Genomic DNA, 13,368 nt, shown 5'->3' with positions numbered 1-13,368 from the left:
CCTACTGGCAGAATGCCACACTTGCTCTGTTGTGACCAAAGAGACACATCCTGACCAAGTTATATGTGGGCTACATATAACTTTTTCTGAGGAAAAAGGCCTCAGAATCAAATGAAGTTAATATTTTGCCTAAATACCTTAAGGGAAAAAATCTAGTCAATCATATAATTGACTAATCTGTGGATTTTCAAAAATAACGGAGAGAGTATAATCTTGTTTCTCTAGGGCCCTTTTCTGTCTTGATTCTAGTTGACCCAGAAGAACCTCATTCTTACCTAAGTTGGGGCACAAAATAGACCCCCTTGGGATTAAGTAAATGCCCAGTCCTAGTTCATCTTCCATCCAAGTCACCTGCATAGTCTTTCCCCCAAATAGGAAAGATAATCTATCTAGGGTATATTTTATTTTATTTTATTTTATTTTATTTTATTTTATTTTATTTTATTTTTACTTTATTTTATTATTTGTTTTCATATATCTAGATTTTACATCCAGGTAATTCCAAGGTTCTATCATTTGGTATCTATCTTGTTATAGTCCCAAAAGCCTTTATTTTTCAACTCACAAACTTCTTTACATTTGAAATAAAGAAGTTAAATTACCATTAGTTTCTTTCCCTACAAGAAAGAAATTGAGACAGTATTATTAAAAAAACTAAACTTCTGGAGATGCCTGGGTGGCTCAGTGTGTCTGACTCTTGATTTCAGTCCAGGTTATGATCTTACAGTTGTGAGATTGAGCCCTGTGTTAGGCTCCTTGCTAAGTATGGAGCCTGCTTGGTATTCTCTCCCTCCCTCTATCTCTTCCCCTCCATAGCTCATGCTTGTGGGTGCTCTCTAAATAAACAAACTTAGTAAAAAATAAAAAAGTAAATTTCCAAGGGTGCCTGGGTGGCTCAGTTGGTTAGGCATCCAACTTTGGCTCAGGTCATGGTCTCACGGTTCATGGGTTGGAGCCCCGCGTCTAGCTCTGACCTGACAGCTAGCTCAGAGCCTGGAGCCTGTTTCATGTTCTGTATCTCCCCCTCTGTCTGACTCCCCTGCTCATGCTGCCTCTCTCTCTCAGAAATAAATAAAACATTAAAAAAAATTTTTAATAAAAAAAATAAACATCCAGAGGAAAAAGATAAGATTATCCTTTATTCTTATATGAAAGAAAGCATAGTGACAGGGCACTGGGCTAGGATTCAGAATACTTGGATTCCCATTCCATTTCTGACACCTGAGTAACCTTATATAAATCACATCCCACCTAGCCCAAGTTTCCTCTTTTATAAAATGAAGGCATTAAACTAAAAGTCGTTACTAGGTCCTTTCAGCATTGATCAAGCAAATATTAACAAAGCACCTACTGTGCGCCCAGGACCAGGGTTGGTTCATAATAGAACCATATGGGGATGCCCTCAATTCAGACAGTGTGAAGGGATGCCATTCATAGTGTACCAGAAGGGAAATTAGATAGAAACTATTAGTGTTGTTAACACACTGAGTTTGGAGCACTGGAATGTATATTTTTGAATATACACTATTGAAAGATTTTTCACAAAGCAGAAATTGGTGATTTACCTAGAAATAACTATCCTGTACTTGGGGGCTGACCCTTTGACTCCTGGAGCTCTTTCCTCAAATGCTACCACTTTCTGTGAATCCATTTCTGAGTATCTCTAAAAGCATGGATTGACCATATACTTAGCTTTGTGACCTAAAAGGAGAATGTAAATTGTGTGAAGAGAGTAGGTCGTCCATATGTCGCTGGGGAGCTGGGTAGAGGAATTCTCCCAGGAGCCTTTGTACCCAGTGAATTCCCATCACTCGATGGTCCTTAGGGACCTCTCCTTTGCCTCTGCCCTGATTTCAGTTGTATTTTTGGTGAGTGATATTTAGGCCACTTGGGTTCTTTCCTCCTTTCTTTGGCCGACTGCCTGATTAAAACAGCCAGCCCAAAAGGACCCAAGGACGTTTTAGTTTCTGAAAACTAGTTTCTGGTTTTGAAATGCAGTCTACAAAGGAAGAAGTTACATTAACACCTTAAGGGAGTCAAAGAGCATGCTCACTAGAATACCCTCAGCTTCTCCCTTTCTTCTCTATGCTGGTGTCCCAAGGACTTCAACAGTGCACCCATATCACAAGGTGTAGGGTGCCCAAAACGTTCCTTATTCCATGCCTCAATCACTGATGTCCAGATAATGGGCCTGCTGCATACCTGGAATTCTGTGGCTGGTGGTATTGTTGCCTTTAAGGCAGCGTCTAGAAAATGAAGAATACAGATATTCTGAAAATAAGCATCATATTCACAAATGCTTTCTGGACATTCCAACCAAGCTAAAAGAAAATATATTCATCCTTAAAAGGCTTTGTCTTCATTGCTTGAATAATATCTGCCTGGTTGGACATGTGAGGGACATTGCTTTAATTATACAGAGGAGATTTCTAAATTAGAGAACAGGAAACAGGTAGTGGTCATAAATGAAACAATACCGAGCAAGAGAAAGCACTGGAAAATATTTCACATTAATCTGTCTTAAAATATTTTTCTTTTTTCTTGTTCATCAACCTTTTCCATCAGCTGAAATTTTTTCCTTTGTACTTCATTTTGCATCTCCGGTGCTTGGCGTCCTTTTATCTATTTAGAGTTAAGTTTCACTAGCATTATGAAGGTGCCTCTATGTGCCAGTCACTGAGCCAGGCACATTTACATTTATGCCATTTAAGGATAAGCTGTGAGCACAGCTGAGGTTTAAAGAGTTTGAATTCTTTGTCCAAAGTTACATGGCAAGAGGGCCGAGATAGGAACCCATGTTTCTGGCTGCAAAGCCCATATGTTTCCTTTACAGTGTTTAATGGTCCTGAACTATGCTATTAATGAAGGGGCATCAAATACATGCATTCTCTCCATTTCTGGATTGTCTCAGTTTATCTTTGGAAAACAGACCATCAGAAATTTGTGCTCCAGGACCACATCACCCTGTGCCCTCTTAACATTGCCATTGTCTTTAAAAGGAACACTCGCTGTAAAGCTCAGTACTGTGTGCATGTGAGGATGTTGTTTGAGCCTAGCTTACTGCATTATCTAGAGTCCTCCTTGGAAAACCCACAGAGAAATTTCTCTCAGGAGTCCAGTACTAAGATAGGCTGTTTTGCAAGTCACCGATTTTATCTCCTGCATAGTACAAATCATGTTAGTAATGGTGCTCTGGCTACAAGGAACCAAACCGTGGCCCATTTCCACTAACTGAAATAACCCTTATGAAGCTGATTTTAGGGACTGATCCTAGCCTTGGCTTTGACTTGTCATCCTACCGTTATTTTCCTTTTATCTCCACTTGCTCATCTATTCCATTATTCATCTTTTATTATGTGTACGCATAAACTGCTTTAAGTGTTGTAAGGATATGACATTTTATATATACATATAATAACTCAGTTATAATAAATGTAATAATTTGAGTTATGCATATAACTTAGACATAAACATAGTATTATATATTCATTTTCAAATTATTGGTTCCACCAAGGTTAACACTTATATGCTGCCTTATACACTAATTACTTGGCATAGATATGTCTTGTCTGTTCAATTCATTTATAAGTTCCTTGAGGATAGGTATTATATTCATTCAAGTCCCAATAACACCCAGCTGTATGTTGTTTGATTTATTGTTGATTGGGATATGTTCATAATCTGACAACGTAAGTGACTCCTAGGTTAACCATGCCCTCATACAGACCAGCCTTTTTAATACCAGTAGCAGAAATCTGGGGCTGGGCTAGCCATGAAGTTCATTGCTATTCTAATTCCTATCTTCTTTACTTTGCAAAGGTCCACAAACGCACGGAAGAATCACGCCATCATGCTAAATGAGTTGTCATGTCAAAGCGACTCTCAGGGAAAGTATCGACATAGCTAACTTTCTTCGAGTGGCAGAAACTCTCTTTCCCCCATCTCTTTACATATGTGCATGCTTTGGCTTCAAAGCAGCAGAATGCAATTGATTTCATAAGCCATGAGGAAGAATGGTCTCATTACCATTTTGTGTCCACCTTAATCAGATCACATAAATTATATGTGGATGCATAGGTAGACTTCGACAGGAAAGACTACCAGCACTGCTGTGTGCAAATTTCTAATTTACCCCCCAAATATGATGAGCTTACTGTTAGCTTATAAGTAATTGATACTGCAACAAGAAGTTTTTTGAAATGTTCATAATAGGAGGGGGAAAAGCTGGGGACAATGTGCCCTTTGGTTTGACAAAATCTGAGACTGTAGCTCTTATACTACAGAAATTGGCTGAATTCCATTATGCTGTTTGTGATGATACACAATTCAAGTGATATTTAACATGTATATACACAACCTCAAAACCTCAGAAATGTTTCCCACTTATGTAGTTATCTCACATTTATTTAAATGGAAAAATAAATCCGGACATTGATTATTTGGCGTTAGCACATCTTTGTATAAAATAATCCCATTTGTGGGACACCTGGGTGGCTCAGCTGATTAATCATCTGACTTTTGATTTTGGCTCCAGTCATGATCTCACAGTTTGTGAGTTCGAGCCCCAGACTGGGCTCCATGTTGACAGTGTGGAGCCTGCTTGGGATTCTCTCCTCTTTTCCTTTTTTCTCTGTTCATCTCATGTGCTCTCTAAACAAACTTTAAAACATTCTGTATTTTACATCCCTGGGAAATAAGATATACCAGGCATATGAATGTTCTGGATAAATGAAACTTACCTTTGGATGCATTAGATTTTGAAAAAATTTTAATAATTTTTAATGGAAGACCTTTACCACAAATCACACCAGTCCCTGCAATTGGACCCTGGGTGGCTGGGTGTTCTCTTCGGGGTTCCTTGGTCTGGGGCCTTTACTACCTCTGCTGAGTAACTCCAGATTGAGTGTTCAAGACTAGAGGCTGACCTGTTTTATTTCCTATCTTCTCCCTGTGCTGACAGCTATCTTATTCATTTCCCAACCACACTCCACTCTTTGACTTGACACCTAATTATGTGGAGGTGAGGCAGGAGTGAGGTGGCCCCGCTTCCCTGGAGATTAAAGATACCAGCTGCACGACAGCCACTTACTTCTCTTTACCCCCTCAGCTTCTGGCCACTCGAGGACTCCCTGAGCTGAAAGATCAGCAGGCACACTGGTCAGTAACTGTTCCCAGTATACACTGGTCAGGGAAGTCTGGTTTGGTAGACATCGCAGGCGGGAAATCTAGGGAATTTGGAAGAGGTTCACGTCCAGATGTTTGTGTCTATATGTTTTTCCCTTTTTGAAAGAAATAATGCTGGTGCCTATGGATGTGATGAATGACAACAAACAGACAAGCCTGTAGACTTATAGACATCCTGGGTTTTGTGGGCTGTTGAGCCTCCATGGAAGGTCAGATGAGTGTAAAGTGGAAGGGGTTGGTGGAATGGAAACCAGGGGCAGATATACAGTGAAACCCCTCTACCTCTAGCTTCCATCACCCGAGAAGTTACATCAACGGGGGAGGGGGTGGGGGATCCTTTGTTATTCCACTCGACAAACATAGAAAGGGGGCCAGCATAGTTCAGTTCACTGGCCAAGCACTGACTGGTCCATCTTTGTGTTATGAACCAGGAGCAAGCCAATTAGAAAGTACAGTGGAGCCTCATCAGTAATCTCAGAGCAGAGAAGAACTTCTGGTCATAAATCTATCGGGCATTGTAGCAATTGACAGTGGAGTTTTACTGGCTGTTATTTCTCTTGTACAGTATTGTTTTTAGTGCTTGTTTAATCATTGTTAATGTGAAATCATTTTTTTTCTTGGACTTTGTAGCAGTTTATTACAGAGGCAGATAATCAGCAGTGTTCTTTACAAAAACAGTAAAAGATTAAAGCAAGCTGTGTATCTGCCTTGCCTAGAGCAGGTTCCCATTGAGATCTGTAAAGTTGATTTTGATTTGTTTTGTTTTTTGAATTTTCTGTCCCTGCTTTTGAATATGCCTTAATAAATGTCACCATTGTCACAAAAGAAAGTATAAAAAAATGGGGGTTCATTTCAAGGGTTTTTTTTTTTCTTTTTGCCAGGAAGAAAAATAAATGAAATAATAGCTGAATTTATTTGTCATGATTATAAAGAATCTTCCCATTGTTTTTAAATACTTTGTTCCAAGAAATATTCTAACAAGAGTTACTGAGAAAAAAAAAAGTCCATTAAGTGATTCTACAACGTTAAGTCCTGTATTTAAGTGTCCTCTTCTCAGAAGCTTCCCTGACCCCCTGGGACATAAAGCAGGATAAAGAGTTCCTCAGCTTCTTCTGCACATGGGATTATAATAGAGGATTTACACTTCTGTCTCATTTCCCTGGACTGGGAGTCTCTTTTTTTTTTTAATTAAAAAAATTTTTTTTAATGTTTTTATTTATTTGTGAGAGAGAGACAGCATGAGCAGGGGAGGGTCAGGGAGAGAGGGAGACACAGAATCTGAAGCAGGCTTCAGGCTCTGAGCTGTCAGCACAGAGCCCGACGCGGGGCTTGAACCCACAAACTGTGAGATCATGACCTGAGCCGAGGTCAGACGCTTAATCTACTGAGCCACCCAGGCACACCCAGGGAGTCTCCTGAAGGCACGGATTATATTCTAGTCACTCAACTCTGTTTCCCCACCAAGTTTCTAACACAGGCCCAGGGCACCGGACTTAACAATCAGGAATAAGAAACAGGTCCACATCCACTTTTCAGTTACCATCCATGTCAGTAGAATGTGCTCCTAAAAATACCTTTCCTAAAATTTAACCACAGTGATTCACGATGTCTGTTTTCAAACCCCGCTGCAAGAGGGAACGCGGAATCCGTTTTGTTGCCAGACAATTAAAAGTTAAAGGGGAGGGGGCAACAGAAAGGTTTTGATAAATTAAATGAGGACTTGAGAAAGTTCTACACATTTTTCTTTCTCTAATTGTTTGCCTGAATTCACTGTTCTTAGGAGAAAGCATGAGTTTCTAATGATTAACAGTCTGGGTTGTGGGAGGTGTGCTTCATTAACAATATGTTGCTTGTGTTCTTTTACACACTCATCTGTAATGTCAATATGAATAGTTTCTGTGATGAGTAACTAGGTTTCTGAGAGAAGTCTTTCCTTTTATTACAGCTGATAACACAGGATTATATGAGGCTGGTATGGCTAACTAGTGAGAGGTTTTGATATATAATGGAAATTATATTATTATATTATTGGTTCCCCTTCGGGGCTCTCCAGATGCCACCCTAAATGCTTATTGACAGCATTACTACATAGAGAATTTACTCAAAAGTAGTGGGTTATTTTTCTCCTCTTCCCCCTCCCACCTCGTGTCACCTATAACTCCGTTTTCTAAAGAAAAAATATCTTCAAAATTGCCAGGTTTTCTTATCTAGAGACAAAGAGCAAGTCAGTCATAAAATTTACCCTGCCTTTTATTCATAGACCTGCATAAAAACTATGCCACCCAGAGCACTATGAAGCTGCATACTCACCAATTTCAAGATAACATGAAATATTGCATAATCAATTATGGAAAATAATGAAATGGAATGTTGGCATGGAAAACCCCCTCAGATAGTGTTAAAACAAGGAATCAATTGCTCAGGAAGAGTGTTAAAATTACAGTCAGTCAAGAAGTCTTTACGAAGGGGCAGCCGAGGGCCCAGACCTGCCAGCACACGTGGGAAGGGTCGGATAGAAGTTACTGGTTTGTTCATTGCCTGAGAAAGATTATCATTTATTCCACAAACACTTGAAGGAGTTGCTTGCTTGTCTTGTGGGCTAGGTACCAGAGATAGACAGATGAATAGCAGAAACTTACAGAAGGGAAAGTAATTCAGTCGTTGTTTTCTCTTTTAACAAGCATTTACAAAATACATATATATGCATATATATGGTTTTTTTGTTTTGTTTTTGTTTTGTTTTGTTTTTTTGCCAGGTGCTGTGGTAGGCAGTTGTGACTTTAGGTGCCGCCCCTGTCCTGAAGGAGGGCGTACACACAGACACAGAAACACGCAGTTACAGTACATTGTGAAAACAGGGACATTACAATAGAGGTCCTGTCTTAGACACAGAGGAAGAAATGATGACCTGGGCAGTACAAAATATAAAACCAAAGATGAAGTGCTCATTATGGGAAATGGACATGTTCACCTATTCTTGCAATTTCTCAAGAAACATAGGAACCAGGAAATATGCAGATTTTAAAAGCCTACCGGTTTCCTTACTGCCTCTGGACATAGGCAGCCGTGGGCAGAATGGGGATGAAGAAATACCCAGCCCGTCAATAAGAAATTTACAGGGGAATGGGTGCCTGGGTGACTCAGTCGGTGAAGCGACCGACTTTGGCTTCAGACATGATCTCATGGTTTGTGAGTCTGAGCCCCACCTCGGGTTCTCCACTGTTAGCACAGAGCCTGGAGCCTGCTTCAGATTCTGTGTCTCCCTCTCTCTCTGACCCTCCCCCGTGCACTCACTCTCTCTGTCTCTCCCTCTCAAAGTAAATAAATGAATAAATGAATGAATAAATAAATAAATAAAATAGAATAAAAGTAAATATTTAAAAAATTAAACTTAATAGAGGATATACAAAAACAGAACCTTCATATCTTCCTTGGCAATTGTCTGGCGCTCTTCTCTTCTCTCCTCTCTCTCTCTTCCTCTCTGTGTCCATTTCTCTCTCTCTCTCTCTCTCTCTAACACACACACACACACACACACACACACACACACACAGGAATAATGTCTGAAAATGATACCCCACATTCTTCTTCTGAACATGAGGCAAACATATCTTTTTAAAAAAATTTTTTTATAATGTTTTATTTATTTCTGAGAGAGAGACAGCATGAGCAGGGGAGGGTCAGAGAGAGAGGGAGACACAGAATCTGAAACAGACTCCAGGCTCTGAGCTAGCTGTCAACACAGAGCCTGATGTGTGGCTTGAACCCACGAACTGTGAGATCATGACCTGAGCCGAAGTTGGATGCTTAACCGACTGAGCCACCCAGGTGCCCTGACAAAAATATATCTTTGTTGGGAAGTGTATCTTCAACGTCCCCAAAGAAGGCTAGAAGTCAGGCTCTGTTTTACAATTGGAACATGGTTTGATGCTGGGAAACTGTTATGGTAATATTTCTGTCATGGTCTATATGAAAAGAAGGGACCATCAAATGCAAATGAAGAGGACGAACCCCTTTATGAGATGGCTTCCAAAACTATTTTTTTCTTTTAATTTTCTTTTAATTTTCACTCACCTTTTCTCCTTTTCTGTGTAGCCCACAGATAATCTGGCTCTTCCATTTTTCCAAAATGGGCATAATAAATACACTTTGAGGAGTCTGTATTCCCCTACCCACTCTGGAATTATTTGCAACATTAACATGCATAATTATTGTTTCTGGGGGAGGCAATCTCAGAGTGGAGTATTTTTGGTTTTCCTGAAAAGCGTGCTAAGTAAATAACTAAAGCTTCAGATCATACGTGCACACAACAAAAACAAAGAAACATATAGGGAAGCCAAATTGCTCTGACAGGCCGATAAATTTGAAATAAGATGCTGATCTTGTTTCAGCTGGAATGAGAATATAACACCCAGCGGAGCAAAGTAAGATTTGTTTTGAAATCACCCCAAGCATATGAGAGAGACAGTTTTGAGACTCTGTCCTGGATGCTTTGACATGTATGTTGCCGGGCGTCTGGCCCCAGCTCCCTGTGACAACAATTTGTGGAGAATGTGTACATGGATCTAATCAACTGCTGCCCAAAGCCTGGCCTGCCATACCACACACTCCTCTGGGGATTTTCCTGGAGAGAAGAATGTTACCTCCTGCCCCTAAACCACTAATAATACCTGAGAAGCACCCTCATGAGTGTCACTGTCACGGCTAGAGATTGCATTTGTCTTGTTCATCATTATATCCCGGGTCTGGCGCTCATACCTACCACATAATCATCGCCTAAAAATATCTACTTACTTATTGAATGAAATGCTTTTGTCAGAATAGACTAATGGGTTCATAGTATTTCTATTTTTTTAAGTTTATTTATTTATTTTGAGAGAGAGAGTGAGCAGGAGAAGAGGGAGAGAGAGGGAGAGAGAGGAAGAGAGAGAGAGAGAGAATCCCAGGTAGGCTCCTTACTGTCAGCACAGAGCCCGATGCTGGGCTCAAACTCATGAACCGTGGGATCATGACCTGAGCCAAAATCGAGCATTGGACGCTTAGCCAACTGAGCCACCTAGGAGTCCTTGGTTCAAAGTATTTATGATGGAGGTGTTTTGAGAGCATTTTCCTGATCACAGAGCCTGATTGTAGTTTCAATTTCTATTACTACTCTTCTCCTTCTCCACAGAATCAATGTGGTCTACCAGGCAGGAGTCCTCTGTTTGTTATTTCTTCATTCGTGTATTCACATTTTATGAAGGGAATTTCCCACCCACTGTCTTAATTTATCCTTACAAAAACTATCTCATATATTTTCAAGTGACGAAATAAGTCTTCCAGAATTAAGTGACTTGACCAAGTTCTTATAGCTGGAAAGTGGAGAACTATGCTTTGAATCCTTCTTTGTACTGTGAGTTCAGTGCTCTCTTGACCATATTCACAATGTCCTAGAGTCATGGGTATAAAGTTGGTCACAAGCTCATATCACTACTAATGAATATCTGAACAGAAACTTCCTAAGAATCAACAAGCTATCCAGTGTTCCATTGAATGGCCATTCAAAAATGAATTTGTTAATGGGGCACTTGGGTGGCTCAGTTGGTTAAGCATCCAAATTTGGCTCAGGTCATGATCTTGAAGTTTATGAGTTTGAGCTCCACTTGGGCTCTATGCTGACAGCTCAGAGCCTGGAGCCTGCTTTGGAATCTGACTCCCTCACTCTCTGCCTCTCCCCCACTCACACTGTGTGTCTCAAAAAATAAATAAGTGTTAAAAAATTTTAAAAAATGAATTTGTTTAAAGTATATCAAATTAATTTCATTTAGAAAATTCTAGCCCCGGAGCACCTAGTAAGTTCAGTCTGAGTTTTGATTTCAGCCCAGGTCATGATCCCTACTGAGCATAGATGCTGCTTAGGATTCCCTCTCTCTCTCCCTCTGCCCCTTTCCCTTGCTCACACTCTCTCTAAAATAAAATTAAAAAAAAAAATTTTTTTTTTTAATTAAGAAAAAAAAAAGTCTCTAGCACCTCCTGATGTATTTGGAGACAACCTAGAGCTTGAGAGAAAGAAAAATTTTTAGGCATACCACTTAGCCTCTCTGAGACCTATTTTCTCATTTGTAAATTGAATCAAATGATATCAGCTTGGTTAACATCAAAGGCATGTTCTGACAGTCAAATCTAAACCAATACACACAAACGCTAAAAACTAGCAAACAACATATCAATGCCAGATGCTATTTTTATAAATGCACAGTGTGTGTCTAGATGCAGCCACCCCATTTGTTAAAACTAGGGTCTTTGGCTGGTATATAATACAGAATGAAGAGCAAACTATTACAAGTAGCCATAGCAATGGGTCAATATGCTCATCACATTAAGACCGTGTGTATGTGAACTGTACATGAAATAGGTATGGGTTTGTGATTGAAGAATCCAGTTCCCTGGAGGACAAGATGAAATAAGAATGAAAATGCCCACTGGGGCACAGCACATTTCATCTTCATCCTCATGGTGTCCTCTGAGGGAGGTAATGTTCTTGGTTCATTTTTCAGTTCTGGAAACTGAAGTTTAGTGAGTTTGTGGGGAAATCATCCAAACCATAAAGCAACCGTAAAGCAAATGCAGATTGGTATCAAGACTATGGCTGGTGATTATTGGGTTCAAAGTGTAGCGCAGTTTGGACTTCCCAGTCAACACCGAGGACAATGTGTGGCAGTGCGCCTCTATCTCCAGAAGTCGTTTGTGCCAGCATGCTAATTGTCTCTTCTATAAATCTTCTCAGTTTGTCAGCTTGCTAATATCTATATACTATTTCAGCTTTGGGCCCGTGTATTAAACTCTAGATACATAAGCACAGGCTATTTGGGGTCATTCTAATGGGGTCTACTGAGGACAGGGTGAGGCGCCTGTATCTCCCATAAGCAAACTCTAATAGCTCTGTTAACGTTGGACAGACCGTTCTAATGGAGGACCTTTTCCTAGCAGCTCATTGATTATAAATACTACTCTTAAGTATTCATACGTGGGCTATAAAGTATTTGTCCAAATGAAAATAATGATTTTTCAGGAGCAGTGATGTAAATCCCGAGAAACCATTGGCAGAGATTTCTTGCTTTTAGTGAGTTCTCTTACGTAGAAAATTATGCAAAAACAAAAAATGTGGTCAATAACAGTGTCATTTTTTTTTTTTCTATTTCTTCTGTAGGTTGATGACCAAATGAAGCTGCTTCAGAATTGCTGGAGTGAGCTCCTAATTCTCGACCACATTTACCGACAAGTGGTACATGGAAAAGAAGGATCAATCTTCCTGGTTACTGGGCAACAAGTGAGTATAGAGAACCAAAAAATAGAAAAAAAAAAAAAAAAGTCTTTTTATTAAGCCTGTTCAGAATGGCAGGGATTTAACTAGGTCAGAAGCACTCTGGTGCTTTGAAAGGGAGAGATTGGCTGTACATAATTTAGAGAAGCTGACTTGGTGCCCTGTGTTCCTACACTGATGATTATGGTTAAAGTTGTAAAAGCAAACATAATCACAGACATTCTGCTGCTTTCAGTCCGCTGGGATTGAAAGTTGTGCTTTGAAGGGTCAAAACAATCACTAAATCAGAATTAATGGTTGGTACCCAGCATTATTTTCTTCGAGTTTCTGCATTTATCTACCATACTTGTTTGTCAGCTGTTAAAAAAAAGCTTCTACATTGTGGAATCTCTGCTGTTTGGAGTCATGGTGCTGGAGGAGACTGTTCAAATACCCTGTATAAACTAAATGTTTGGAATAAAGGCAAGCTAGTGAAAAGGGACAGGTGTTCTAGTTTTCAAGAGCCAGCCATCATTCAAAAAGAAGACAGAAAAAAATTACTGGTAGGCCCTACACCCTTCTGAATAGGTGTTTGTCAGTCAACAAATATTTATTGAATATCTGACGGTGTGTCAGTCACTATTCTAAGGTTTTGGCATGCACTAGTGAACAACACAGAAAAAGACCACTACCCTCGTGAAACTGAACATTGTAGCAGGGAGAAGCTGATAATAAAGAATATCCTACAACAAACCTATATATAAGAAACATATCATGTGTTAGAGGTCCAGGTGCTATTAAACAAAGGAGGAAAAGAAAAAAGAAAAAGGAAGTTCTGTGCAAAGGAGAATCAGCACACATCCATGGGCGTATGTTGCACTGTGACCCTAGGATTGCAGTGT

At 39.8% G+C, this 13,368-nt stretch overlaps 1 protein-coding gene across 2 annotated transcripts in view; it reads left to right on the top strand.

Moving 5' to 3' along the window:
- Positions 1 to 13,368, top strand: part of NR5A2 (nuclear receptor subfamily 5 group A member 2) — a 130,962-nt gene that overhangs the window by 59,423 nt on the left and 58,171 nt on the right. For both annotated transcript variants that reach the window (XM_077772053.1, XM_077772052.1), the window contains one exon: positions 12,374 to 12,493. In XM_077772053.1, the coding sequence (XP_077628179.1) occupies positions 12,374 to 12,493 (120 nt within the window). The remainder of the gene's footprint in view (positions 1 to 12,373; positions 12,494 to 13,368) is intronic.

This window comes from Crocuta crocuta, unplaced genomic scaffold (assembly GCF_008692635.1).
Source record: "Crocuta crocuta isolate KB4526 unplaced genomic scaffold, BGI_CrCroc_1.0 scaffold318, whole genome shotgun sequence".
Lineage (NCBI taxonomy): Eukaryota > Metazoa > Chordata > Mammalia > Carnivora > Hyaenidae > Crocuta > Crocuta crocuta.
Note: the sequence above shows the minus strand (reverse complement) of the source record. Positions and strands in the feature narration are given on the sequence as shown.